This window comes from Callorhinchus milii, unplaced genomic scaffold (genome assembly GCF_018977255.1).
Source record: "Callorhinchus milii isolate IMCB2004 unplaced genomic scaffold, IMCB_Cmil_1.0 Scaffold7, whole genome shotgun sequence".
Lineage (NCBI taxonomy): Eukaryota > Metazoa > Chordata > Chondrichthyes > Chimaeriformes > Callorhinchidae > Callorhinchus > Callorhinchus milii.
In genome coordinates this window covers 18,592,085-18,619,768 of record NW_024704748.1, presented here as the reverse complement: position 1 = coordinate 18,619,768, position 27,684 = coordinate 18,592,085, and the positions used below count along the sequence as shown (strand labels likewise).

At 36.0% G+C, this 27,684-nt stretch overlaps 1 protein-coding gene across 1 annotated transcript in view; it reads right to left on the bottom strand.

Annotated features, from left to right (window-relative positions):
* Window positions 1-27,684, bottom strand: part of pcdh15b (protocadherin-related 15b) — a 166,029-nt gene that overhangs the window by 28,883 nt on the left and 109,462 nt on the right. Inside the window, exons 25-28 of the mRNA XM_042336845.1 lie at window positions 19,491-19,600; window positions 15,768-15,908; window positions 7,634-7,761; window positions 1,344-1,559 (exon numbers count right to left, since the gene is read on the bottom strand). Coding sequence (XP_042192779.1) covers window positions 1,344-1,559; window positions 7,634-7,761; window positions 15,768-15,908; window positions 19,491-19,600 — 595 coding nt within the window. The remainder of the gene's footprint in view (window positions 1-1,343; window positions 1,560-7,633; window positions 7,762-15,767; window positions 15,909-19,490; window positions 19,601-27,684) is intronic.

Genomic DNA, 27,684 nt, shown 5'->3' with positions numbered 1-27,684 from the left:
ACAGGAAATTAAACAATTATTCTCATTATCTCTTATTTACAGATAACAGAAAGAAAACTTCATTTTGACAGTTCAGGCTAAATTCTAGATATAATATCTTGAGCACAAAGGAAAAAGGAAGACTTAGTTGCTTGATAAAGAAAGATTGATGAGGTTCGGCTAGGTTTGCCTCTCAGGAAGTACTAGCCACGTGTGAATTAATTGAGTCTTTCTGTTGAGATAAGCATGTGATTTCGGATTGGTGCACAAATGGCTATTTATGTGCAATTCTCGTCTCCTTTCACCTGTGGAAAGTTCGCTGTTTGGAAGAATCTTTATCAACATACAATTTGCTGCTGAATGTTGTGCTGCTCTGTTATAATGTATTTCTTTACAGCTTAAATTTGGTTATAACACGGTTGCACTGACCATTCACTGCGTATTTGCACAGCCTGCCCTATCGCTTCCCACATGCTGGTCAACTGTTGCTCAAAATGACCAATTTCCAGGTAATAACTTTACAACCAATGTCACTGCCTGATTTACATGTACGTGTGGGAACTGGCTGGTTGCACACATGCACAATCAAACTGGTATCGCACCTCGCTGTAAACGGGGGCTGGGATTTTATAGATCTCAAACATGATGATGTTATAACGAGACAGCTCTGCTGTACATCTGGATTCTTAATATAATGAGAATAGGTTATCTGGCAAATGAAAATGCACATAATAAATTGACTCATCCTCCATGTTACCAGTTGGTTCCTGGAAAGTTGCTGAGGTATAAAAGATAACTGTTACAGTGGCCCTCACCTGCACAGGCAGGCCATAATAGTTAGAAATGTACAAAACGTAACCATACATAAAAAACAACCAGGAATTCTGTGAAGCCAAGGACTCAATTTATAAAGGAATGTTCCTCTAAAGCATCCGTTTTCAAACTTTTTCAAGCTGCCCATGCCCCCCCACCCAACCCTTCAGACGTCAATGTTCCACGCACACCACCATCCTTCTAAATTCCAGTATAAAACCTGCTCTAAATTATGTGATTGAAAGAAATGCCCCCCAAATTAAAATGTTAAGAAATGTCAAAACAAACATTTTGTGAATGATTTCCTAAGCAACATACTGTAGTTGACAAATGCAATAGAAACAATCATCAGTTAACATGCAAACTTGATTTCCAAACAGTTACTCTGCAACAAAACCTGTGTTTTTTCTTTTCTTCCCTGTGTATCTGGAGCCTCCAAATGGCATTCTGTATTAAATGAAAAGCTTGAACATGAGTGTAGTTAAATGGGTTCAGGCAGGCCATTTATAGCTAGAAGCAAAAGAATTAGGGTTACAAAATAAAGTACTTACAACAACTTGTGCACTGCTGCTCAGTCCCGTCCCATAGTTGTCTGTTGCAATAACTTCAAATTTAAAGTAGGATCGTCTCATGTTTCTGAATGTAATTGCTGACTTGATGAGGCCAGTGTACGCCTCTATCACAAAACCATCCTTACCATCCTTCGAGGGTGGTATGATTAGTCGGTACTGAACAGCACTATAGTTTCCAGTGTCCTGATCTTCGATCTGACAATATAAAAAAAAAATTCCTTAGGCTAGTCTCATACAATATTCATAAAACACTACACACCTACCAAAAAGGTCATTTGGTTTAATTACTTTGTTTTGTTTTGACAGTGAAGACAGTTACAATAACAAAATTAGGACAACATTTTCTATTGGCCGTAACCAGAGATCATGTACAGCAGTAATGGTAAATAGCAATACCGTAATCCATCGTATTTTTTTCTTCTGAAGGCACTGATTGTGGGTGGGTTTGGTTCCATGCATATTGGGATCACACTGTGCCACATTCAAATGCAAGGATCAGTATAATTGTTCCTGTGAGTGGCAGTACACAGCCAATCCCTGGAACGTTAATACTGATCCTTGCACTAGATATATAATACCTGTAATACTGAAAAGTTTCAAAGTACTGCACGTGTGATTGCTGTTGAATGGAAGAAAACATGCCAGCCATTTTGCACACGGCAAAGTCCCACAAACAGTTATTAAGTAAATAATGAAGTGATTTGTGCAGAGGACATTGGGGAAACTCATTTCGAAAAGTGTCACAGAATCCTTAACATCCACCTAATCTGAAGGACAGCATTGTAAAATGCAATACATCCCCAATACTGCACTGAAGTGTCAGTTTGGACTAGAAACTCAAATCCAAATGACAGACTTCAATCCATAACCTTCTGACACAGATGTGAGAGTGCTGAGCTAGAAGTCAACATCTGGAAACTTCAAAGCTTCAAAGAACTGCTCAAAATCAGAAAGATACTGAACTACATTGACATTGGGAATTAATATCCATGTCATCATGACTTCAAACTCCCAGCAGTAGAATGATAATGTGGAGCTGGAAGCCTAATTTAATTCCTTCTGCTTGTTGCAATGGCCAGAGGCTGTAAAATAACTAAATCCTGATGTACCAGTTCTGCGGTTGCGTAACTAAATGCATGCCTTCCACCAAAACAGTCCCTTGAAAGTTATTGGGTGCACATCAAAGTGTTCCTAGAACCACCTCTTCAGGGCAGTCTCAAAAAAAGATCTCTTTGCATTTCACTCCCCAATGACACTATTCAGCCCAGATTGATACTGCATTTTTCACAAGTGAATACTGCAGTACAAAAACAGCTTAGGGCATCACTAAATTAGTGGTTTTAGAAGCTGAAACAATCCTGTTAAACTATGCTCCAGCTTCTATTTATTCAAAGAAAGCAAAATTAATGTTCTGTTCATCAGTGTTTGTAATCGCTCCTTGAAATTTGAGAAATTGCTTCCTTTAGTCCATACATAGCCTTTATTTTCTCTCGCTTGAAAAACAAATTAGGGGGCAATCACAAAAATCCATGTTTAATGAGTTTCCAGAGTGAAAATGGTGCAGTGAAAATTTCAATATTATTGCTACAAACCATAAGGCAACAAAAATAGCAAATGCGATGCTGCATTATCTGTTGTTAAACAACTTAATTTAGAAGAAATTGCTTCAATGGTGTAAATGGTGTTGTTTCACTCTCTCAATAACAACTGCATTTAAGAAGTTACCTTTTTTTTTGAGTGCAGAAATATAGGTTCCGGCTAAATTCAGCCAGAAGAGGGAGGCTCTGTACCACAGTCTGATCTGTGCAAATGTTGCTGCCAGTTTTTGCTACCGATTATATCTATATTCGAAAGAAGTGTATGTGTTGGTTATCTTGCTACTTGTCTGTAATGACCATTCACCTTCATGGAAACGAGAACTAAAGTGGTGCCATTGCCAACAGCAGTTTAAAAAAAAATCTTACTTTGTAATCAAAGATTTAATTTCAAAATAAATTTTTAATTATTAGGTTAAGTCTACATGGTCAAGATAAATTTAAGACATTCAATTGTGAAGAAAGAATAAATGAACTAATTTTCCTTAATGGATTTGCTAAACTGATATTTGTTCTTAATCGGTTCTTAAGTAAAAAATAATTTTATAAATTAAGGGCACATATTTGTACTTTGGACTTTTAATTAGGCAAAAGCATGGTTCAGCTTCTTTATACGGGTGTGTTTCAGTAATTTTACATTTGATTACTTTTGCTGCAATTGGTATTTATTGCTTGCTCAATACTCCTATTGTTCCGATCATAATTTCCAATTATTTATGCATCTAACAATAATAATCCTTGCATTTGATATAACACCTTTTATGTCGGGAGGACATCTCAAAGCACTTCATGGGAATTACTGAAAGTGTAATAATGGTAAATGGTGTATTTGTAGGCATCTCCTGTAATAGATAATAACAGTAGATGCATCTAATGTAAGTAATCAAATCCCATCATTGAGATATCATTATTGCACAATTATTTTACAAGGTTCGATCCCCAAAAAGGCAAATATAACTATTTTGTGCATTCAAATATTTTAAAGCATGTTGATGTCCTAATGGCTATGTGTGATAAAACCAATTGCAGTATTTTTATTAGTTAATAACTTACTTCTCTTTAAGGTAAGCTACATTCAATTTTCAAAAAGCCTAGTTTTTTATAAGAATGTATCAAACATAATGCAGCCATAATTCATCATTTGATCTAAAAGGATTATCAGTACATAATAGTACATACATAGTTCTCAAAATCTTTTCAAAGTGCTGTTGCACAGTTAGCGTTGCAGAAGGTTGAAACTGAACTGATATTGCAACAACAATTTTACATTTATGTAGTGTCTTTCATGTTGGGAAGATGTCTCGAAGCACTTCACAGAATTGCCTTGAAGCTCAAGCTGGGGTATTGAGTGTTTGCATGTGTTTGTTGAAAAGGCCACGTTAATATATCAGAAAAAACAACTGATAGCCTTAAATTTCTTCACAGCTACTACATTCATATACAAAATTCCTTTGAACTCCTTTGAAAGGGAAGACGATAATTGCTGTTTATTTTCCCCCACAATCCTGTAAAAAGTGGGAGGCGAACATAATTTAGAGAAACAGCCTGAGATGTAATAAACTCAGTTCATGCTTCTGAACAATTTACCTATAATTTTATTGTTTCTGAATGAATTTCAATCAACTCTCTTATTTGATTAGTGTTTGAAGCTTGCAGCCAAATCAACATCCTCCTCTGAGAACCAAGTATTTTTCTGATCCTTTCACTCAGAAAAGAAAACATAACCAGGTCAAGAGGATCAAATAGGCCCAGGGAAAAGCTGACAAATGACAATCAGCTCCTAGTTTATCTGCAGCAATATAAGAATTGTATTCATATGCTAAAAAAGGTTGGATAGATATTACTGTATAGGAGATGGCCATTTGACCATAGGTGGGTTCCAAAATGTGATATTCGCAAACTAGATTCAAGTCATTAATTGCTAACTAGACTTTCTGGGAAGGGATAGGAGGGAATGGAACATGCATCAAATCAATTGTGAAATGCTGTTTTAATGCATCACATTGTCTTGCATTAATCTTTGGTCACAGATGGATCTTTGTGCCTGAATATCAATCCGCTATGAATCATCCAAATACAAGGTCTCATGTTCCTTCACTTTGATGAAATACAAGTCAAAGTATAATTTTTGAGAAATAAACAATTTGACCATATCATGTGTTACTGAACTTAAATGAGCCCTAACCATATAAGTGTAATTTGCCTTTTTACAGCCAATTTACTGGCACTAAAAAGCCAGCATAAATTCAGGCAATGAGGGTCCATATTGTGAAAGTTCATTGTGTGCTGCAACATCCTGCAGTCTGATCACGCTGAACAAAGACAGAAGCTAAGGTAGGAAATCATCCTGTGTGGACCACCTAGTAACATTTCCTGCAATAGGAAATAATAATTGGTGCCCTGCAGCAAACAAAAAAAGGCAGAAGCAATGAATCACAATATTATATTTAAAAACGTTTTCCTTGAAGAATTTATTAAGAGGTTTATTAAGATAAACACATTATTGGGAAAAAGTTTCACATGGGTCTAATTTTATTTGATTCAGGTACCATTCCAGAACATCCAGAATTTGGCAAATTGTTGAATTCAGCTTTAACTTAAAAGAACTGACAGAAAACCAACTTCACAATTGAGGCTTTATTAGAGTAAATTTGGACCCAGGTGAAATTTCAACCATTTATACATTTTTATAAAGTGAAAAAATAACTAAAGCAGGTCCTGGCAATACTATTGTGCATATCCAAAAACAAAGTAAAACTTGAAAAAGAACTAATGCAGTCAAAACCTTAATGGGAATGTACTGAAAGTCAATCACAGAGTGAAGCTGCACATCAGACCAAATGGAATAGTAAGTTATCTTCTCAACTTCAGATTCCTGAGGTACATCAGTCAAGGATGATGATATCAAGTGTTCAATAATAGATATATTGATGACTCAAACAGTCTGATTGCAATACTTTCAGTCCCCAGATCACTCATTGTCCTGCTGCCTTTTGAGTCATGAGGTGGATGAATTGAAGGCTGTACACCTGAGTAGCATCAATGATATGGACCTTTTTTGCTGCTTGCTTTCTGGTTACCCTTCTGAGTGGTACACTTGTGGAGAATCCTGTGCTGGATGTGTTATTCTCTGTATTTGGTTTGGTCCCTGCTCTACTCCTCAGCTCTTGGCTTGTCAGGACTTTGACACCTCTCACCCAGAATTATCTGAGCTAATTTCCTCCTGCGTACAACCTGAACAGTTCTTCATCTAAATCTCTCGGGTTTGTTTTCGTGAGCTTGGCTCCATCCTTAGCTGATTTCCTCGTATCTTTTGCAAGCCTTGTTCAGTCATATCACATATTTAAGGCCATTAAAATTCTCTATCACATTCCAATTTTCAAAAGGGTAGTTTATTTTATATTTCAGCAAAGACATCACAGCTTCCAGATGATTTGGGAAATTCTATTTCTTCTCTTCTGATATGTGAAATCTCTCCTCAAAAATTGCAATTTTTGATGATTTTGGTTCGCACATAATTTTGGATGATTTATTGTCGGTTGAATGACGTCACTGATGCATTTCTTGTTATTAACTTAAAAAATATACAGAGTTTGCATCAAATTTGCTGCTGGATAACTTATCAAATTGCATCAAATTTGCTGCTGAAATAACTTAATTTATGATCTGCAGTAAACTACCACACGGAAAGGCAAAAAACAACAATAAAAATAAAAGCAGTTTAGTATACATGGGATAATTTCCTCACATTATTAGAAATTATAGCGCTTCAATTTATTTCAATGTTAAGGGCAGAAGAGTTTTTTTTAGAAAAGCAGCAAGTAGTGACATGTAAGAGATGGATCATGATTTACACTGGCCAGAATTAATTAAGCCACCTTATCTCACAGAGCCAAACAACCTTCCTCTGATTTTATTGTACACAAAGTGACCTAATCTAGTTTATGAAAAGACAGATGCTTGACAAATACTAGTTAAATTAAGTGGGTTAAAATCATATTACTTTTGTTTGACAACAAAAATAGACCTGCTTAAAAATGTTTGCATTCACCACAATGTATATCAATGCTGGATAATGGAAGACATTTCCACTTTTGACACCTATGTTAATAACAAAATTTAGTCTTGGATTTTCTTGCATCAACATGCTTTTATTCTGTACTTTGATCAACAGGTACATTGTCCAGAAAATTATTTAATCCAAATATATATTAAATGATTGCACATATATACAAAGACAAACACATCAGCACTCTGACTCACTATTAAATTATTTTCCTACAAAATATACACACACTACAAAGCGCTTTGAAACATTCTCCCAATGTGAAATGTGCTTTATCAGTGGCAAGAATTCGTATTATTATGTATTACATAGCAGCTTACTAGAATACACTTATAATTAGAATTCTGTTGAGGGACACGGACTACGTGCGTGGTGCAAGTGTTAAACTGTATCTCTCTGTTTAGTTATAATATCTGAAAATAATTTGGTATAAATTCCAGAAGGTAATTATTTATTTGGTTGATGTAGCCACTGAAGCAATGTATCGAGCTGGAGATTCACATCAAATCAGTCAGGATTCGAAGTTTTCAATTGCTCAGCACAAATATTTAGACAGTATTTTCCATTTAAATAATGAAATCTAAAGGTAATTCATCATTCCCACTCACCTCAACCTGCAGCACAGAGGTGAATGTCTTGGCATCTTCAGCCACTCCACCCAGGTATAGAGGTCTGGTGAAAACAGGGGCATGGTCATTTTCATCTTGTACCTCAATGAAAACCTTTGCAGTGTTTGCTGGAACAAAAATAGCAGGATTACTAATGGATAGGTGATACTTACTCACAGTAATGCTCTGAGTTATAGTTTAAGGAGATTGCTTGGACTTCCTATCAACTTGCAGGAACTACATTCTGGAAGCAGATTCCAACGTCTTGGTCTAATTCCATTTCCACGATTTAAATTGCTTATTAAGGAATTTCATTGAGAAATACTGAAAAATAAATCCTACTAGTTGGAAAAGCCAAGTATTAAAATTATATTTTAAAAAATTCCTGCCAGTGATAGGGTTCCCATAGATTTGTTATGTTGAAATTTAACTTTTCATTTTGTGAGAATATTTGATTTCTTCAATCTTGCCTTAATTGTATAAATGTAAAACCATTTTAGCAAACATATTATGCACAGTTACACTGGGAATACGTTTGCTTCAACACTGTGTTCTGTGGTATCTATATTATACGTATGTATCTCAGCATGACAGTTCATATATATTTCAGTATGATTGAAAATACAATCCTATTTGAAAGCAGGCTCGCACATGATGTGGTATGGAGCCCTACCTAACAGGAATGTTCCAGTCTCAATACTGCTTGCGACAAATTGGCTTGCCTCTGTGAAGAAGTCAGTGGGACGCTACAATTTATTTCTGGGTGAGCATTCTGGGCGAGGAAGGGAAAAATAAGCTAAGGCTTTCATTGCTGATTGTTACCAGTGATTTCTGCTGCAAAATTTCCGTGTGAATACCAAATAAACATTGGGCTCAGTTGTGGCATCTTCACAGTTGAACAGCTAACTGACATTCCATGATAAAGGCTTGGCTACTTGTGTGAGGAGCTGGATGGATGCCAGCCAGCAACTGTGTAACCATACTAAAGCATGAGTCACCAACATGGAGAAGAAAATTGGAAAGAAAAAGATTACCACTAAACTCAAGGCAACATCCATCATCAATAGCAGATGAGAACATTTTATTTTCAATATAAGTCTATTTTACCACTAGAAGTACAAAAGGAAAACATGGTAAAATCAATTTAAAATCTTATCAATCAGTCAATCAGGGTGGCCTTTGTTTGGTTACCAGTTTTGGTGCTTTAAAGAGTGTGCTATAATGCTAAATGGTCTTCCAGAAATCGATATTTGCTGAAAGAGATTAACGCAAATTGATCACAAATGTGCAATGTGAGAGAAAATGTCCCCCTACCCCAATCAGTAAGGATCTAGGAATACTGAGATTCATATATCCATCAGCTCTATTGATTTTACCCCTTCTGTGCCTGACACACGCATTTGAAACACTTTAAATCATCACAGAATGCTCTTCATGCATAAGATACAATTTACCCAAGGAGCAAAATAATGTGGAAACAAGGAGACGATGCTAATAACAGCTCAATATCAACATTTCCGCAGTATATAAATATCCTAACATTTGTGACCACCTGGTGTGACTGACAGGACTAATAACTGAAAATTTGCCCAATTCTAAACACGATTACATCACAAGAGTAGCCTAACAGGTTAGTTACTCATCATGAATTAGAACTTCATTTGTCGTTGTACTTGTGTCTCCTAGACACTGCATTAGATTTCACAGGCAGTTAATTAAGTAGACATTGTACCTTAGGGCAATGTTTATAGTCTGAACCAACTCATGCCACGGACAAAAAGATAACCTTGGCTTTGATTGCACTTGAAAATTAAAGGTGAGGCAATATTTTATTTCTCTATAAGTCCGGTACAAATCATATGCTACTTGTGTTGTATGTGAAAATGGAACAGTACTGCTACATTTAGGAGTTTCTATGTTTTATGATTTGTTACCTATTCATTTAGAAATTGCAGAGCTATGTATAAAACTTAAATTTCAAGTGCTCATTAAATCATGTTTCCTAGATTTTGTGGCCTATTTTATGCATTCATTTTTTAAATATTCATGAATGTTTGATTCTGTATTAATCAGACTAATTTCTAAATGGCAACCCTTTCAAATGTTGGTACTTATATTCTGTAAGGGATACATCACATGCACTAATTTGCATCCACAATGCTAGTATTCACAATGGGATGATTCACTAGAAAATAATTTAACCCTGTCTTCAAGTCACTTTAAATTGTCAATCATATTTAAATTACACCTTACACAGTATGAGTTGGTAAGAATATATGTTCCAAATTATCATCATGGGACAACCAGCAATCAGAAAATATCCTGATCATAGAAACAAAGAAAATGTTTTGTTTTGAGGTATCTTCAGCCTTTAATGAGGTTGGCTATTTGCTTTGCTCAGCGTTGTCATCAAAAACTTTAAAACAACAACCAAAGGATGATTTTCTTCATGTAAGTACTTTATTGATGACATGTTCTGACTGAAAGACTTAGGCATTCAACTTTATTTTCTTTATAGGCTGCAGCTGGAGTTTAGAGGCTAAAATATGAATGTGACTTGTTCTCAACAATCCAATTCTTTCTAGATTAGTTCAACCAAGAGACCAATAATTTCACTCATCCTTGAAGTATTACTGAAGGCAAAGCTCTTTACAGACAATTCACTCTAGGAATATGTTCCTGCATTTGAAAGAAGTAAACTTACAAGTTTTTTTTGTGACTAAATAAATTAATTAAAAAAAGATAAAAAATCTATTGTGTTTTTTGAATTCTGGAATCTACAAAATTAACCGAAAGAGCTCCCAATTATGTAATCTCAGGAGTCAATCATACTCACCCCGTAAAGGCAAAATTGCATGAAAAGAAGCACCCTGCTGTGGTAACAATAGTGTTGACAACAGAAGCATACGTTATACAAGGAGTTAATTGAGGCTATGAACGTTTAACAAATTTATAATTTGCTAATGTGTTAAAACTAATATTATGGGTCTTCACATCCAGGTCTGTTATCGAGGCATAGGTTTCCAATGTTACATATGCATTGTTTTCTGCCTTAACTTCCAATACTCCAACTTAGTAATGGCCAATGACAGCTCATGTTTGACAGCAGATAGTTTTCATATTGATTAAACAGCAATATTATGGATAAAAGCTTCCTCCCCCCACCCCCAATGCCTAAAGATTTGATTCATACTTTTGTTATTTATAAGATCACAAAAACACAAGATTAGTTCGGATGAAGAAGGCCCTTCAGCACATCTGAGCTCATTATTCATGAATTATTAATTGTTTTTAAAGTCAATGGCTGTCTTTCTTCTAAGACCTTCTAAGCGGAGCACAGCAAACAGTCCAGATTGATACATTTGGCACAATGTAAGGTTACTTTTTCCAGTATTAACTGTTCTCCTTTCATTCCCACAGGAACATAATTTTGCCTTTTGAAGTGTGGGAGAACTGTGCCATGTTATGAAATTTCAGAAACCCAAAGGGTTATCACTGTACAGCCGAGACAAATAAAAGGAGTATAAAAAGTATAGATTTAACTGTGACAGAAAGCCAGTAACACAAATGTGGGCTGCAGTGTAATTGTTTTACTCTCACCGTTGGCAAGCTGTACATTAAATCGTATTTCTCTCAGTTCTCTTACAAAACCATATTTAGAAAACCTACCGACAGCTAGATGACCAATATTAAATCTAGTCAACTGAACCTATAAATTACATTCAACTAGAAACTGGTGAAACCCAGATAGTATCCCTTTGGTCCATCAAGATCAAATATTAAAGAATTATGATTCACGTTACCTTTCAATAAAATGCCTGAGTTTCTTGATAGATAATATTTATTGGTGCATGTAGCATCGCTTTTACAAATATAATATCTTTCAAAGCTCCTGAACAAATTTAGAGCTGGATTGATTTTTAAAATTGAGAAAGTCTACTCTGTGGACTAAGTCATATTGTACAATTTGAAGTTATAAGATTACATTTAATTTTCAAGGCATGATTTAAATGTGTCCTTAGGGGTTCAGCTGTATCTACAACAAAATATTTTTTAATTTACATTAAATATTTACACATGAATTGTTATTGCTTAAAACACTAATCTTATCAGTGAAATTCCTTACTGCAAGAATAACCTCAATCTGTAATGTGGAGACAAATGATGTATCTGTTGAGAAAACTTAAAATGCAGCTTTAACATGGATTTTTTACATTAATGTTAATATAAAACCACATAAATCTTCCCTTAATAGCTCTTCCCACTAAAGGTAAGTCAGATATCCCTCCCAATGATTTTGTGGATAAATGTATGGCAACATGGATGTATGCACAAGGCATACAAATGAGGAAGAATCCCAGTTCACCTCTATTACTGAGTGATCTGATCACAGCTGGTGGCAGTAGAGTTGTTTTGATATCACTTGGCCAAATCAGAAAAACATTGTCCAAAGTACCGGCCGCCTCCATTAACAGTGTTCACTGCTAGAAATGCATGTGTGTGATCAACAGGTGATAACAAAGATGGGCTCAGGTGTGCTGACTTTCATGGTTGAATAGCCCCGGTAAGCAGTGTCCAGCTGACTGATGAAGAAATGACAGCAGTATTTGAGTGAGGGCTCAGAAGATCATTGCCACACATGGAGTTGAATGTCAGCCTAAGTTACCACATTGACAAGAGGACTAGAAACACAGCAACTTGGAGCAGATCTAAGCAGGTAAATATAAATGAGATGCCATATAGTTGTAAGTTTGAACATGTGGAGTACTGTAGCTCAGTGGTTAGAGCACTTGCCCTGCAAGCGAGAGACCTGGGATCTATTCCTAGCAGGACGAAATGTTGGGCAAGTTTCCTTACTCCACACTCCTCTGTTTACCTAGCAAAATGTAGGAACCCGGTTGTTAGTCGATTGGCAGATCACTTTTCCGGGAATAATAATCCCTCAAAAAACCCCAATAATAATTTGGTCAGTAAATCCATGACTGTTTGTGGGACACTGCTGTGCGTAATTGGCTGCCGGTTTTGCCCACAAATATACAGTCAATTCACTTTACAGTATTTCCTGTGAAGCGCTTTGAGATGTCTGGAAGACGTGATAAGGCGCTATATCAAATGCAAGGATTATTATTACTATTGTGTGGATTTCAGTAACACAAAAAGTGGAACGTTCTACTCCACATGTAGCTCCTCTATATATTATCCTCACTGAATTAACGCGGAAACCCAGGAAAGCACGACACTATTGATATCCATCTGGCCTGTCCCAATGTAAATATTAATAATCTAGCACTCTATGCCCTCTCAATCATTTTATTTGCCAAATGGTTAGCTAATTCTCTTTGAATTAGTTGTTTATTCTGAGCTGGAATCTGTATCCTCTTTTCTGGATTATTTGACTATGTTGAACATAAAGGGATCAAATTTGTAAGATTTGTCTAAGGAGTGGAAAACGTCATTGCATATTCCTTTTAATTGCTATTCGCAATTTCCAAAAGACAGCAAAGTGCCAAAAAGAAGGCTAGCGTCCAAAATGCTGTCAACCACCTCTTTTGCAAATACTGCAAATTAATTTGGCCTCAATTACTAGGATTCAGTCTATCTCTCTCCTTTAAGGTCCTGAATATTTTAATAAGGTCTCCGTATAGCCTTTTTTCTTCAATAGGAACACTCTCAATCTCCTTAGCGTAACCATAGTCCTGGAAAGTAAATAATTCTAAAGGTGCAAACTCAATTTATGCCATCCTGCTCAGGAGACTGTAGTATCTACACTTACGGTATATATTACTTTCCAGCTGCACTTGGATGGCAAATTATTATTTTCGTTATTCTCTGAAAAATTGAAATCGCAATAATTTTAAACAGCATGTTCATTTTCTTCCTGTTTCTTTGCAAATATGTAAAACCTGAGAATTTTTCCCCCGTCAGACAGATGTCTGCCACATGCGGAAACCATTGCCGTCTTTAAGATTATCCAAACCAGACAGAGGTCCACATATGTATGCCACCTACTTATGAAAATGTTCAGGTCTAGAATGGAATGCATACTCTCGCTCCCAGAGGAACGCATGCTGCTTACCTAATTACTGAAAATTCAGCGCAGGTTGACTTAAGTGTGAGGATCCCAGATTGTGCATTTGGGGTACTGCTGGAGTTTAACCAGCTAAAACCACACAATGTGCCATTAAGAGCACAATCTGGCTAGCTTCCCCCTGTGTGTCCAGCTCGGACCACTCTGCCTGTTACGGTTTAGGTTTGCAAGGTTAACAGGAGCAACAATCGCTGCTCCCAGTCACCAGTCTTCCCCTCTGCTCTGAATGTTCTGTAAAGCCTGCAAAAATTGCTGGATATAAAAAATTAAAATAGAATTTAAACAGATTTTTAAATCCAATAATGTTACATACACATTTATGAATGAAAGAGAATTTTAAGTTATACAGTGATAGAAATGACTAAAATAGAAAATTGATATCTTATATAAATTTCATAACGAATTTTTAAAAAATATATTGCTTTTTAAATCAGGTTTCAACTGCAGAACATCACGCTGAAAAGAATGAAGTATGAGATCAATCTGAAAATTCTGCAGTAGAAAAATATCCCCTTTGCTCTAGCTTGCTGGTCGATAGCAAACCACAAATGACCCTTTTCCTTCAATTTATACCATAACTTTTCATCCAACACTGACATAACTACAGTAACCTCCCAGGAATCACCAACCAGTCACCCACGTCACCATTACCGTCACTCCTCTCTCATGTACATTCATTCTCCTTTGACTCCAGGTTTAGCTTAATTTCTATGATTCCTACAACACTGCAATTAGCAATTGCTGCCAATTCCAACATTTTATTTTGAAAGTTTCCGTCAGTTATAGGTAAACTGAAATCAGAAGGTAGCATTCTGTAATGTTATTAAAAGTTCTATTGTTTAATAACATTAAAAATGAAAGGATTATTATTTTTACAAAATTGAGTGATTGAATGTTTTTTCTGGCAGTTTAATGGTCTGCCTGAGAATTCTCAGCAAACCACAACACCAAACGTAAGTTGATTCAAACCCCCACTTTTAAATTGCTGTCGAATGAATCAAACTGCTTGTGGAATCACCATCTCCAAGTGGCATCAGGTTCAAGGCTTCAATGCAATTTGCAATGACTTTATTTGATTTACTTTGTAGATTTGGCATTGCATTCATTAAAGAGAATATACATGCAGCACCAGATTACTGACCATTACATATCCCTACACAGATAATTGCCTCAGGCAGATTGTCTATCAATCTTCTCAAAAGTAAAAATAATATATGCTACATCGTTTCATGGACCAGAACTGCAAGGGTCGGAATGACAAATTCAAACTTTTGTGAGGTTTCAGTCTTAGCTGTTCTGAACTTGTATTTTTAATAAGCTCCAAATCTGACCATTGATAACTTTGATAGTTTGAATTCCATGTAGGTCTTGAGGTAGGACACTTTGAATCCCATTCAATAAGAGCTGAAAGATTTTACCAACACTAGAGAGTTGGACATTAATATTTAACTACTTGTTAAGATGAAATGACTTCCATGACAGTATTTAGCCTTCAGCAACATCCAAAATCAAATATATAACATTTCACAGTGACTCTCATACAGAAGCTTTGGGATGTTTGCTGTTCCACTGACTTTAACTTCTCAAATACAAGTGCACAACTGAATACACGTTGGACAACAGGACAATGCCGATCTGAGCTGCTGATATCTATTTCATGTTAACAATTTCAGATGTCTGCATACAGACTCTCACGTATCTTTCCACAGCCTTAACACAAGCACTGCTGGGATATCTGAAGTGCAGAATAAATGAAAGATTTGCACAAGACTGCCCTCAAAATTAGAGCAGTAAGCAGGGGATTTTATGAAAAAGTTTTGGACCAAACTCTATTAACACAGGGAGTTCCAGGAATATAGTAAAATATCATATGTAAATCTCTGCGTTATAAAAAGGAGAATGTTGGATTAAGAAATAGAAAACTTGACCAAACATATGAACGAGTATTAATTTTTTTGCTAAAAATTATTTTACATAGTAATGTATTTACTAAATACATTAGTATTTACAGGCATAAAATGATGTGATGTAAAAGTGGAGACTTACTTCTTGATGGAACTCTGAGATTTGATCGCACCAGCTGCAATGGATCTGCCTGGATTCTAATTTCAAAGCTTTTTGTTGTCTCATAGTCCAGTGTGTTATTTGTAGTGATGACTCCTGTGCGTTCGTCAATCTTAAATTTTCCTGATTATTCACACAAAGAGCACAATAACAGCTCACACAAATGAATATTTATGGTCACAAAGTAATAACATCAGGCAGGAGCAGACCATTGGTCCATTAAGTCTACCTTCCCTAAAGATTCTTTTCACATGTCTATCTCATCACCCAATAACCTCAAACCTTTTAACTTCTAGGAATTTACCTGCTTCCTTTCAGATTTCCTTTTGAATTCTGCCACCTGTGCTTGTAGTCTGTTCCATATGCCTTTCTATTTACTGCACTACTTAGTTGCATTTTTAACCCGTCGACGCATTCTCTACTGCGTACACACTTACCGGCTGCAATGAAGCACACATGCGCACTGTAGATTATTGGTTAAATCAGATTTTATATGACTTATACAGTTTGTCTGCAACTCGAACTTTGCTAAGTCATTCTAAATGTTATGGTCCCGAATTATACGACTTATTTTTAAGCTATGACCTCCTTGTGGTTGAAATCTTTTGAAATATTACAGATAAAAATACCTGCAGAAATTGTCTGCAAAAAGTTCCAGCCTTCCTTAGTAAAGTGACCTTCCCTTCCTTCACTTTATAAATATATATTTTACTCCAAGACTGTCGGAGCATCACAATTGCCTTATGATTGTAAATTGAGGTAAAAACATGTTAATTAACTTGTTCAGGTCAATTTTTGTACTATATGTAAATTCTCAAACAGCAATTAAATATTCTTTGGTCAAATTTGAGCAGGTGGGAATATTGGCCAAGTAACCATTAGAAGCTCATGCTATTCTTTTAAATAGTCCCAATGGATCTTTAGCATCCACTTGAACGGCAAAAAGATGGGACCTGTATTTATTAACAACACCAGTAAGGTCAAACTCTCTCAGTACTGCAACTGGAATATCAACAAAGTCACATTTTGAGCTCACGTCCTACATGCTCTGACTCAGAGTAGAGACTGCTATAAACTGAGTCAAAATGACATTGAGTAATGCACAAATAGAATGAATAATATCTTACTCCTGTCAGTCAAAAAGGATACAACTCAGGAAGCCATTCTCCTCCATCCAATTTTCTTTTTTCTTTTTAAAAAGTGATTGAAATGATTGCATATTCGTGTACCCAGAGTGACCTTTCAGGAATAAGCTGACATGCCATGTCCGACTGATTCTCGAAAATGCATCAGTTGAAAACTAATCGCTAGAAGGTGAAAAATATTGGAGTCTGTGCAACCTTGAGGCTTGGACCACTAGTCAAATGAATTCTACTCTTCAAGGTATTTTTTCTTAGGTGGCACCTCACAGAGAGCAAAGGGACAACATGAATAACAACGGAAAGATTTTTATTTTACACAAAGTGATAGAAACAGCGAGAAAATGACCCCGTATTGTGCCTTGTGGGAAGACAATGCTGACATCCCAGCTAGAAAAAAAAGGGTGGCTAAATTTTTGCCACAGAAGGGAAAATAAACAGCAGGAATGCACTGCATGAAATACAGAAACAAACTAAAAACACTTTAAAATCAGTAAACATCAATTCAAGGAATTGGAATATTCCAGAAAAACTGGATAAAATATTCAAAACCGAATACGTTCTTGCCAAGAGGAGCAGAGGGAAATAGAACTAGCAGAAGAAAAGGCAATCCAATAAAGTAGTCAAAAGTCACCTAACTTCTAAAAGGAGAAACTTCTTAAAGAAAATTAATCTCCCCTAGTGGATAGTGGCCAATATTCTACTAATGTGAGTCTGAATACATGAAAAAGAATTAGATGTTTGAAAATAATTACAGAAAATCTAAAATTCAAATTATTTTGAACCACAACTCTTTTAAACTTAAGATAATTATTTATTCAAAAATATGAATTTTCATTTCTATGCATTCCCTTGGAAAAAAACATTTTTACATTGCAGTCAGAAATTATGTACATGTTAATTTCAATTAAAAAGTTTCCATGAAATTATTTTAGGACATGACCCTTGAAACCACTTCCCTCTCAAAATAAATTCAAGATTTTTTTGGAATTCACTTACTGAATGCAACATTAGCAAAATAAATTATTTTATTTTACTATATGAGAACATCCAATTTATTCTAAGGCTGCTATTGATATCTGGCAGAAACATATATCATCAAGTGGCAGCAAAGATACCGAAAGTGCATTGGATACTTTATCAGCACTGACAGATATATTATTGCTTTGGTACAAAAGAACATGGAAAAGTGTTGGGCCAAATTTCATAGAGTCGTGAAGATCTGGGGTTAACATTTCCTCGTTCTGCCTCAAAATTAAACAACCATCACAGCAATTTATATATGTTATTTAACCACAGAAAGATATTTTATCCATAGTCACAAGAGCATTAAAGTGTGGAATACCTGATATGAAACAGGTTTGATACCAGAAAGAAGCAAGCATAATTTGGTCGTCTAAAGATCAAGTGAGTTATGGGCCTGCCAGAAGTGATGATTTAGTCTCAAAATCACTGTTCCTGAGTCTTGTGTGCTACTTACTCAACACATGTATTCTTAAAGTTGTTTCATTTTTTATAAAGTCTCTTGTTGTTTCTAAAAGCATGGCACAACGCCAATACACAATGGATTAAGCATTATTATATAAATTAGAACTAAACTTTCTTTCGAACAGCGGCACCAGCCCCTTTCAATTTAATACAAATTAAGTTTCTTCTCTAAATGATACTTTCTGAATGGCAATTATAAAGCATCTCCGAGTACATATGTTCAGACGACTATGGGCTTAAAGAAAAACATTTTTATATTGTACTCTGCTTACTCACTCTTAGGCACTATTTGTTGAGTCAGAATTGGTGACTGTGAACCAAATTTGGAACAAGTAAGAGTTGCAGACTTTACTCTGTATACAGTACTGGTATTCCTTACTATCCTCATGTTCTTATTATGGGATGCCCGTGTATGCCCGTGTATATATGTGGAGTCCTGTAGCTCAGTGATTAGAGCACTCGCTTTGCAAGTGAGAGACCTGAGTTCAATTCCAGGCAGGGCGAAATCTTGGGCAAGTTTTCTTACGCCACACGCCTAATAATAATCCCTCCAAAACCAAAAATAAATTGGTCATTTTCAATCTACGACTGTTTGTGGGACATTGCTGTGCGCAATTGGCTGCCACGTTCGCCCACGAATATCCAGTCAATTCACTTTACAGTGTGTTCTGTGAAGCGCTTTGGGATGTCCTCCCAACGTGAAAAGCGCTATATCAAATGCAAGGATTATTATTATTATTATATGTCTGCGGGGGGGAGAGAGAGTTTGGAATGGACCCAGGTCACAATTGTGCTGAAAAAAATAAGTGAGGATGAAAATCCGACAACAGGGAACGCATCACCACAAATCTAGTCACATACATTCTACAATTAATTATGTTGAAAACAATAAATGAAATATTTTTAAAATTGATTTACCAAGTAGCAAGTGATAATGGTTTCTAGCCATGTTGTTCAATTTGTGGTTTGTAAACTTTTGCATAAGATTGAATCATATCATTACTTGGCAAGATTGAAAAATTTAAGATTGCATAATCAATGTGCCCTACCAAATTATTCATCTGAAAAATGTTCTTACCGCCATCATTGCCGGCTATAATTGAATACACTATGGTTTGATTGATAGCAGCTGCAGTTACAGTGACAACTGTGGTTCCTATTCGTGCACCTTCACTTACAGGTGGAGGTCTGAAAGACAAAAAAAATCTAATTCAAATGCTGTAACCAAAACTAATCATTTTCAAAACCAGTCAAGCAAAACAATCATTTTCACCTGAAGCCTGTAACTTTTGTTTGGAACTGTTGTAAATGTTCAGGAACAGATAAACCCTTTCTTTCAGTTTGCTTCTCTCTTAATCCTGATACACAAGTACTGGTTGTCGAAACAGCGCCTAAGACTACCAGTTTATAAATGAACAACAACAAAATTACATGTGTAAAGCACCTTTCACGTCAGGGGGACGTCACACCCAGCGCTTTGGAACTTCCTCCCGATGTGAAAGGCGCTTTACAAATGTAATTTGTTGTTGTTGGTGTTGTTCATCTATAAACCGGTAGTCTTTCATTCCAACTAGGTTTCTAAAGAACTTTAACAAAATTTCACACAAAAAGACTTGTTTCCAAATGATGTTATATATTACTGGGTATCAGGGATTAGCCACAAATGCAGATTTTAATTGGCTGAAGGAAAGGAAGCAGAGAATAGTTATAAGAACTAGATCTTGGATCTCTCCTGTTCATGGTACAGTAAATATCAATGATCTTTATTAACAGACCCAGTGCAAGGTAGTTCAGTTTGTAGATGACAGCATGTTATTATCGTGTTTTGCCACAAAAATATACAGTCAATTCACTTTACAGTGTATTCTGTGAAGCGCTTGGATAAGGTACGATATCAAATGCAAGGATTATTATTATTAGTAGTAGAGACCTGAAATCTCTCATAGTTTTAGGCTTAAATTTTCAGACAGTATAAACCCAGATTTTTGCTAAATTCTAAAATTCATTTTAATTTGGAAGCCAGTTTTCCACACTTTGTAAAGGTGGAGCTAAACAGTTTCCAAATAAATACGGAATTCAAGAATTTTGGAAAAGTCTGCAGGATCTTATACTTTTAAGACCATGAAGAATTTCAAGCCTCAGGGAGCCAGCTAAGAACTCAACATGATAGCTCAACAGGGTATGGATCTTGGCTAAACACTGAGGGAAAAAAAAGTCAATAAGGCTCTGCATGTAGGAAATGTAAACAGAGACTCATGCACTCCATGGATGGGATAGAACTCACCAAGGGAGAAGCTGAAAGAGACCTTGTTGTGGTTAGTTTAGCCCATTGCTGATGTTGATTCATTCAATGCACCAAGTCAGTTTTCATCAATTGATGCCAAACACAGCATTTGCAAAATGCTGACGAGTGGATTAAGGTGTGACCCCTACAGGAAATGTGACCTACCATTCCTCAACAATTATAAATAAACAATAATAATAATAATCCTTGCATTTGATATAGCGCCTTATTACGTCTTTGAGACAACTCAAAGCGCCTCACAGAATATACTGTAAAGTGTAGTGACGATGTGTTTTGTGGGCGAAACACATCCACTATTATAGCTATTGTTGGACAAAGTTTAGAAACAGACTTTTCCAGGATTTGTCCAAGATATTCAACATTCAGATGTTTTTTCCTTTTGCTTATCACTTTCATTACATCTTTCATTTAAATCTATTCTATTGCTAATGCATGGTATTTGTACGAATATCTATGTCAAGATTCTCATTTTGATTATGAACATTTGAAACCATCCGAAGGTTGGAAAGTTAAAACATTAATATTCTCTAATGGGATTTAAGGTTAAGGAACCATGTGAGGTTTGAATTTTCATCCAGTTGTTAACTTTCTCGTGGATTCTATATACCTGCTGAGCCATTCAGGCTAACTATATTGTATGACTTATATGACCCAAAGACTCTCAAAATACAACTATTTGGTTTCCAATTTCTAGAAGTTTCTGGACCAAAGAATGGATAAGGAAATCTGTAGAATACTGTGTAACTGGTTTCCAGATAAATAAATGTGCTCTACATAGGAAACTAGATTTACATGTCATGATATATCAAGGACTTGTGGTAAAAGGTCTGTGGTTACACTTCCAATTAAATATAGAATTAAATATGAAGGAATGGGTCAAATTGCATGTAAGAATATTTAAATATGCAGCGTTCCACCACTCACTTGCACAATTAAGGAAATGCTCTGGATAGTTTTAAGTACTGGAGTGCTGTGATCTACACACCAACTTTGAACTTTTCATTTTCACATGTATAGAACAAGACCAAATGCAAGTATCTACAGATGCACACCACCAACTTTGGCTGCATATCCCATTTGGAAATTTATTTTCAATTTAAATATAAAACATCATACACAGCTGTATTTAACTCAACACATGTGAAGTCAATCTCACATTGAGCCATTGAAAATGCCCCAAAATTGGTGATGACTTTCGACTTGCATTTCCTTAGCTCTGGAGAATGAATTGTAACATGTGCTTTACAGAACAAAACATCTGTGACCTACTGTATGCAAGGTGACATGGTTAACTGAATGCACAATCTTTGGATGTGCTTGAATGAAGCCCATAATGCAGAAACTAATAGCTGCTATGACCTTCACAACTATAGGTAACACAGGGAAAAATCACAGATTGAGAATGTAACTCACTTTGCAATCCTGACATAGTCAATCAGAAGGAATCTGCTCAGCATAAATCTCCCAAGGCACTGTCTTTCAGTAAAAGCCACATAATCAGTTCTTAGTTAATACATTCTGTTGGGAAATATTGTCTCCATCTGAGTTCCTGATGTTCTTCAGAGCTGCCGTATCTAAATAGGATAGATGTTCCCCTAGGACTTTCTTTTCCAAAGTAAAGGCTATGAATCTGAATACTTTAATCGTGCACTGATAGCAATAAACTAAACTTCAACTTATGACTTAAATGTGCGAGTATTTGATACTATTCTGCCCCAAATATGACTTCAATTGGGTCTTAATAATCTTGGTAAAGAGTATCATTATCAGCCATTCGTACCAAATGGATCATTTATATCAACAGTAAATGTAATGAAATCCAATTTATTATACCACTTTCATTTAAATCTATTTGAAAGCTAATACATGGTGTTTGTACAAATATCTATGTCAAGATTATTTTTCCTTCTGTTTTTCTTACAGAAACACAACTGACACATACGCTTTTATTTGCTTTGTTCATTTCTGGTCTGCAAAGTGTCAGGAGACATTTTAGTATTGAAAACTAATCATGAGTCATTTTTATTACCATCAAGGTTTCTACAAAAATCCACTAATCAGACAATTTTAACTGCAGATCACAAAATCATGAGAGGTTTGGAAGAAGGGCCTTCTTCCCATTTGATCTCAGCCTAGAGTACCCACCCTATTGACTTCGCATTACAGCATCAAACTGTTTCTTAAATAAATCCAGTGTCAAGACCTTAAATAACCGTCTAGGTAGCCCGTTCCAGTCATTAATTACTTTCTTTGTAAAAAAAAGAATACTTGCTGGTGTCTGCCCTGAAATAGCCTTTTACAATCCTGAATGTGCACCCTCTTGTTCTGTAGCCATGAAAGTATTGATGTGCTTACTATATATCAGCTTGATGTTCCATAAATATTTATGTTGGCTAGGGTAATTGAAAAAACACAATTGATTTTTTGAATTTTACCAATCAAATAATAAGTAATTCTAAATCAATTAAAGGCTGTACAAGTGACAACATAATTAAATGCTACATTTGTAGATCTTGGGGTTCAATACTAATAAATAACGAGAAGGGGGTTTCTTGTGGTGTCCTGGTCAACAAATAAAATTGGTCACTCACTTCATGTCCACTTGTGGGACATTGCTACCTGCCAATTGACTATCACTATATTTCACAGTAAAATCCTCTGAAGAACTTTAAGATGATGTGATCAGGTATGATATTAAATGCAAGGATTATTATAATGATTTTAGCACATCTCACTAATGGAGAGCTGAATCGCAATATAAACCTAAACGATATAAACTGCAACTGTAGGCAACTATTAATAAATCAGATATCTCAAAAATAACCATCCAAGCAGTTTTGGGGAGTACAGAAAGGCTTCAAGACATTTTCTGGGACACTGAAGAGGCAGGAGATAGCTTAATACATCCTTCACTAACCCTGGTTCAGCAAGTAGCACTGCATTTAAAATTCTGCATAGAAGAAACAGGTGATGATACTGTCTGTCAAAGGATATAACAGACAGGGGAAATAGCTTGTAACACTGCACAGACATAATGGTGTGCCTTAAGCCCTTGTAAATCTTGTGATGCCTGCTCAAGACTTATAGAGGGCTGACAGACATACATTACATTATAAGAAGTCACATATTTTCCAAAGCTGGAAAGGTGGATTATGACAACAAATAGGCTATTCACATTGAATGCACTGACTACACAAGGCAAGGTTGTTTTTTCTTTGTAAATATCCAGGCAGGTGCTACCTATAAATAGGGTTACCATTTTGTCATGAATTAAGTCATTGCAAACATGTCAAAAGTCAGATATATCTTGGTAAAAGTCAGCAAAGTCCTATGCTTGTGGTAACCAAATGACCTTTAATTTGTATATTTTACACATTTTGCACTCATAGAATCATAGAATCGTACAGCACAAAAAGAGGCCATTCGGCCCATCGGGTCTGTGCCGGGTCTTTGAAAAGAGCAATGTAACATCAATCCCACTCCCCAGCCCTTTCCCCATAACCCTGCAGACCCATCCTCCTCAAATACCCATCCACCGCATTTTTAAAAGTTGTTATCGAATCGACCTCCACCACCCCTTCAGGCAATGCGTTCCAGATTTGAACAACTCGCTGCGTGAAAACATTTCTTCTCACCTCCGCTCCCCTTCTGGCACACCCACCAGTGGAAACAGTTTTTCCCTTTCCAACTTATCAAATCCCCTCATGATTTTGAAGACCTCTATTAGGTCTCCTCATAACCTTCTCTGCTCCAATGAGAATAATCCTAGCCTCTCTAGCCTTTCCTCATAATCAAGGTCCCTCATTCCTGGTACCATCCTTGTAAATCCCCTCTGCACCCTTTCTGATGCCTTAACATCCTTCCTACAGTGTGGTGCCCAGAACTATGAGCTGAGTGGGAAGTATTTCCTATGCAAGAATGATTTTTTGCATTTCTTTTACCTCAACACCAGAGTTAGGGATCTGTCTTCCTAAATTAGGGATTAAATAAGAACAAAGTTAGGGATTAAATAAGATCGCTGAGCTAGAGTCAAAACGATCAATAGGTGCTGATTCAATATTGCCCCCTCGAGGGCTGATATCTAATGTCCCCCCTCCCCTCACTCTCTGGGTTCATCTGCAGAATCCACCTCATGTCTGTCTGCAGTGCCTACCCCCTCGCTCCTTTCAGAGCCTACTTGCAGAATCTCCTCCCCTCCTTGAGGATTCCACAACTCAGATTGTCACTGTGTGGTGGAACCTACTGTAGGGAATGCAGAAATATCTGCACACACACAAATGACTTTGGGATTGAAGAGAAAAAAGCAACTGGGATGTATCTGGGGTTTTGATCACTGATGTATGAGAAGTAGCTCAGGCAGTTCAAATGTCTCATTAGAAAGAAAAATGCGGAGTGGGTAGGTACATGATTCAAATGTTTAACAGTATGAAGGTGAGTGGCAAATTATAAATTATTGATGTGGAACCAACAAAGAACTAGTTACTGTTGTTATCACTCCAGGAAACCAAAGTAACGATTCACAGGTAAGATGTGATCTTTCATATTTAAAGATGCAAACAAATAAATATATAAATATTCTATAATCATTGTGCGGTAAAGGGGGGCTGTAACGGGTCATTCAAGAAGTAAAGAAACAAAGCATTGATTAAAGAAGGAGTAAAAGGATATAGATTTGGCACTGTCAGATAAGAAAAAGAACAGTCAACCTGCAACATCGATCTAGGATATAGAGTTTCAATTATAATGAGCTGAAAGGAGTCCCATATCTAATATGTTATGAATTATGAACAGCTATGATGTTAACTACTGCAGACACAGGTTACTTCTAAAATCATTAAAACAGAACCAAAGTAATTCAGATTTTGACAGTTTTGTTGAAACAAGTCACCTTCGTGACCTTTGTATTTTTTTAAACTAAATCTTCCTCTCATAACTCACTGCATTTTATTTTCGTCATTAAATGTTAGACTCTTGGCAGTATCACTTCCAGCTATAAGACTATTCAGAGTGGCAAAGTCTGACTTAAATTTACAGCTTTCTGGGGGCTGAAAAACTGCCAACTAAGCACATGCAGAGATAAGATAACAAATGTTAGTTTTTGTTTAAAAAATGATGCAACACAAAAAAAAACTCTCTAGAGGTACATGGGCTATCCACCGCACTTCACATAGAGATTCACATCAAAGAACAAAGTATAAATTAGAAATATATATATATATATATATAAAACACTTTCAGGCAACAGTGGACCAATGGTCCAGCAAATCCACTATCCATCTTCCCAAAAGGTTACTTTGCCACATTAGATTTAAATCTAGTAACACAGACTTGTTTATATTTCCAGAAAGCTGTTTAGTTCTTTGTGAAACCCTTTTCGCTTTGTGGCTTTTTGTGGATCACTGGTGTGTGCAAACTGGTGCCACGTTCCCTAAAAAACAGATACAGACACTTCACTTTACAGTATATCCTGTGAAGTGCTTTGGGAGGTCCTCTCGAAATGAAAGGTGCTGTAAGGTTACCAAATATAAGGTTTTATTATTTTTCCTTTTCAAAATTAATAAAAGGAGCATTCGAGATTCAAATTCTAATTTTCCCTCATTTTAGTTATGTTCTTTGATCTACTGAATTGTGCTCTAAAAAAGAAAGTTTGCCTAAAGCCTTCACCTTATAAAAAATTGATTTCAAAGATAAATTACTTATAAGTTCTTCATATTTAATGCATGCGGTGAATGTGCATCATTGTGAATGTCATCATTAAAAATACTGTAGTATCGCATGTTTCATACTTTTTGGGTTAGTTAGTAACTTATATATATACCACCGTTGTGTATTTTAATCATATTTAAAAGATGTTCTTTTTTATTATTCGGTCAGGACACTTGTTCTATATAGTCTTAGGAAGACAGATTCATGAACCTTTAATGTCCTTAGAGCATAGATGGACAAAGTTATATTGCTCTGAGTGTAGACCAAGAATCTGTTATGAACCCAATTTAAATTGACACTAGAAGAAGACTTTGCTTGAAAAGGATGAAGTCATTTCACATACATGATATGAATATTTATTCAGTTATCTTGCTGATCTGTTAACCTGTTAATTAGCACTTTTCTGTTTTTTTATATAGAAAGCAGCTAGCATCACACACCAGCCAAAGTGAGATCCAATTTGACCAAACAGTTTCGAAAATTAAATGAGCAACTCAGCAACCTTAGTCCAAGTGAATTATTAATAATGTTAAGTAATTGTGAAGTGTATAATGCAATGAGAATATGCAAATGCTGTAACTCATCTGCAGTATATGAACTGTATAAGATTTGCTTCTACTGTAAAAGGCAAACATGATACTGCTACTTCAGCTGACAACCATGTTCTTTCGTTAGTTTTCATTCAAATTGTGCCTTTTTTTTACTATATTTAACTTTGTGGTACTATATTTCTGGCTGTTCGGATCATGGAGAAACTCAGGAATAGCAGTGGTTGAAATGAGAGGAGGAGAAACTGTTGCTAAGGGTCAGAACGGAAAGTAAGCTTGGCATAGATGTAACAGGAAAAGGTGGTTCCTTACACTGAGGAGAAAGTTGAAGAGTCCAAGGAAACTGAACCCTCTCTACTTCCTCCAGCCATTACCCAAGTTGTCCTGGAAAATATCAAGTGTGTGGACGGATTTTACAATAGGGAATAATCCAAATATTTTGTTAAGAGAATTTTGATCTCTGAACGGGCGTGAATCAGGCATATCCTTCTGCTAGGGATCTGACTCAAACTTGTATTATACAAGATTTATTCTTTCCTGGATCAAACACAAATTGAAAACCCTGCCAATATTGCCGACAGATAATTCAAGTGCAAACCTACTACTAGATCAAGAGGATATTGATCACAGCCCATTGCTAAACTACCAGAAAACATGAATGCAAACCCAACATGAATGCACAAGAGAATACAGACAAAAAGCAACTAATAGGC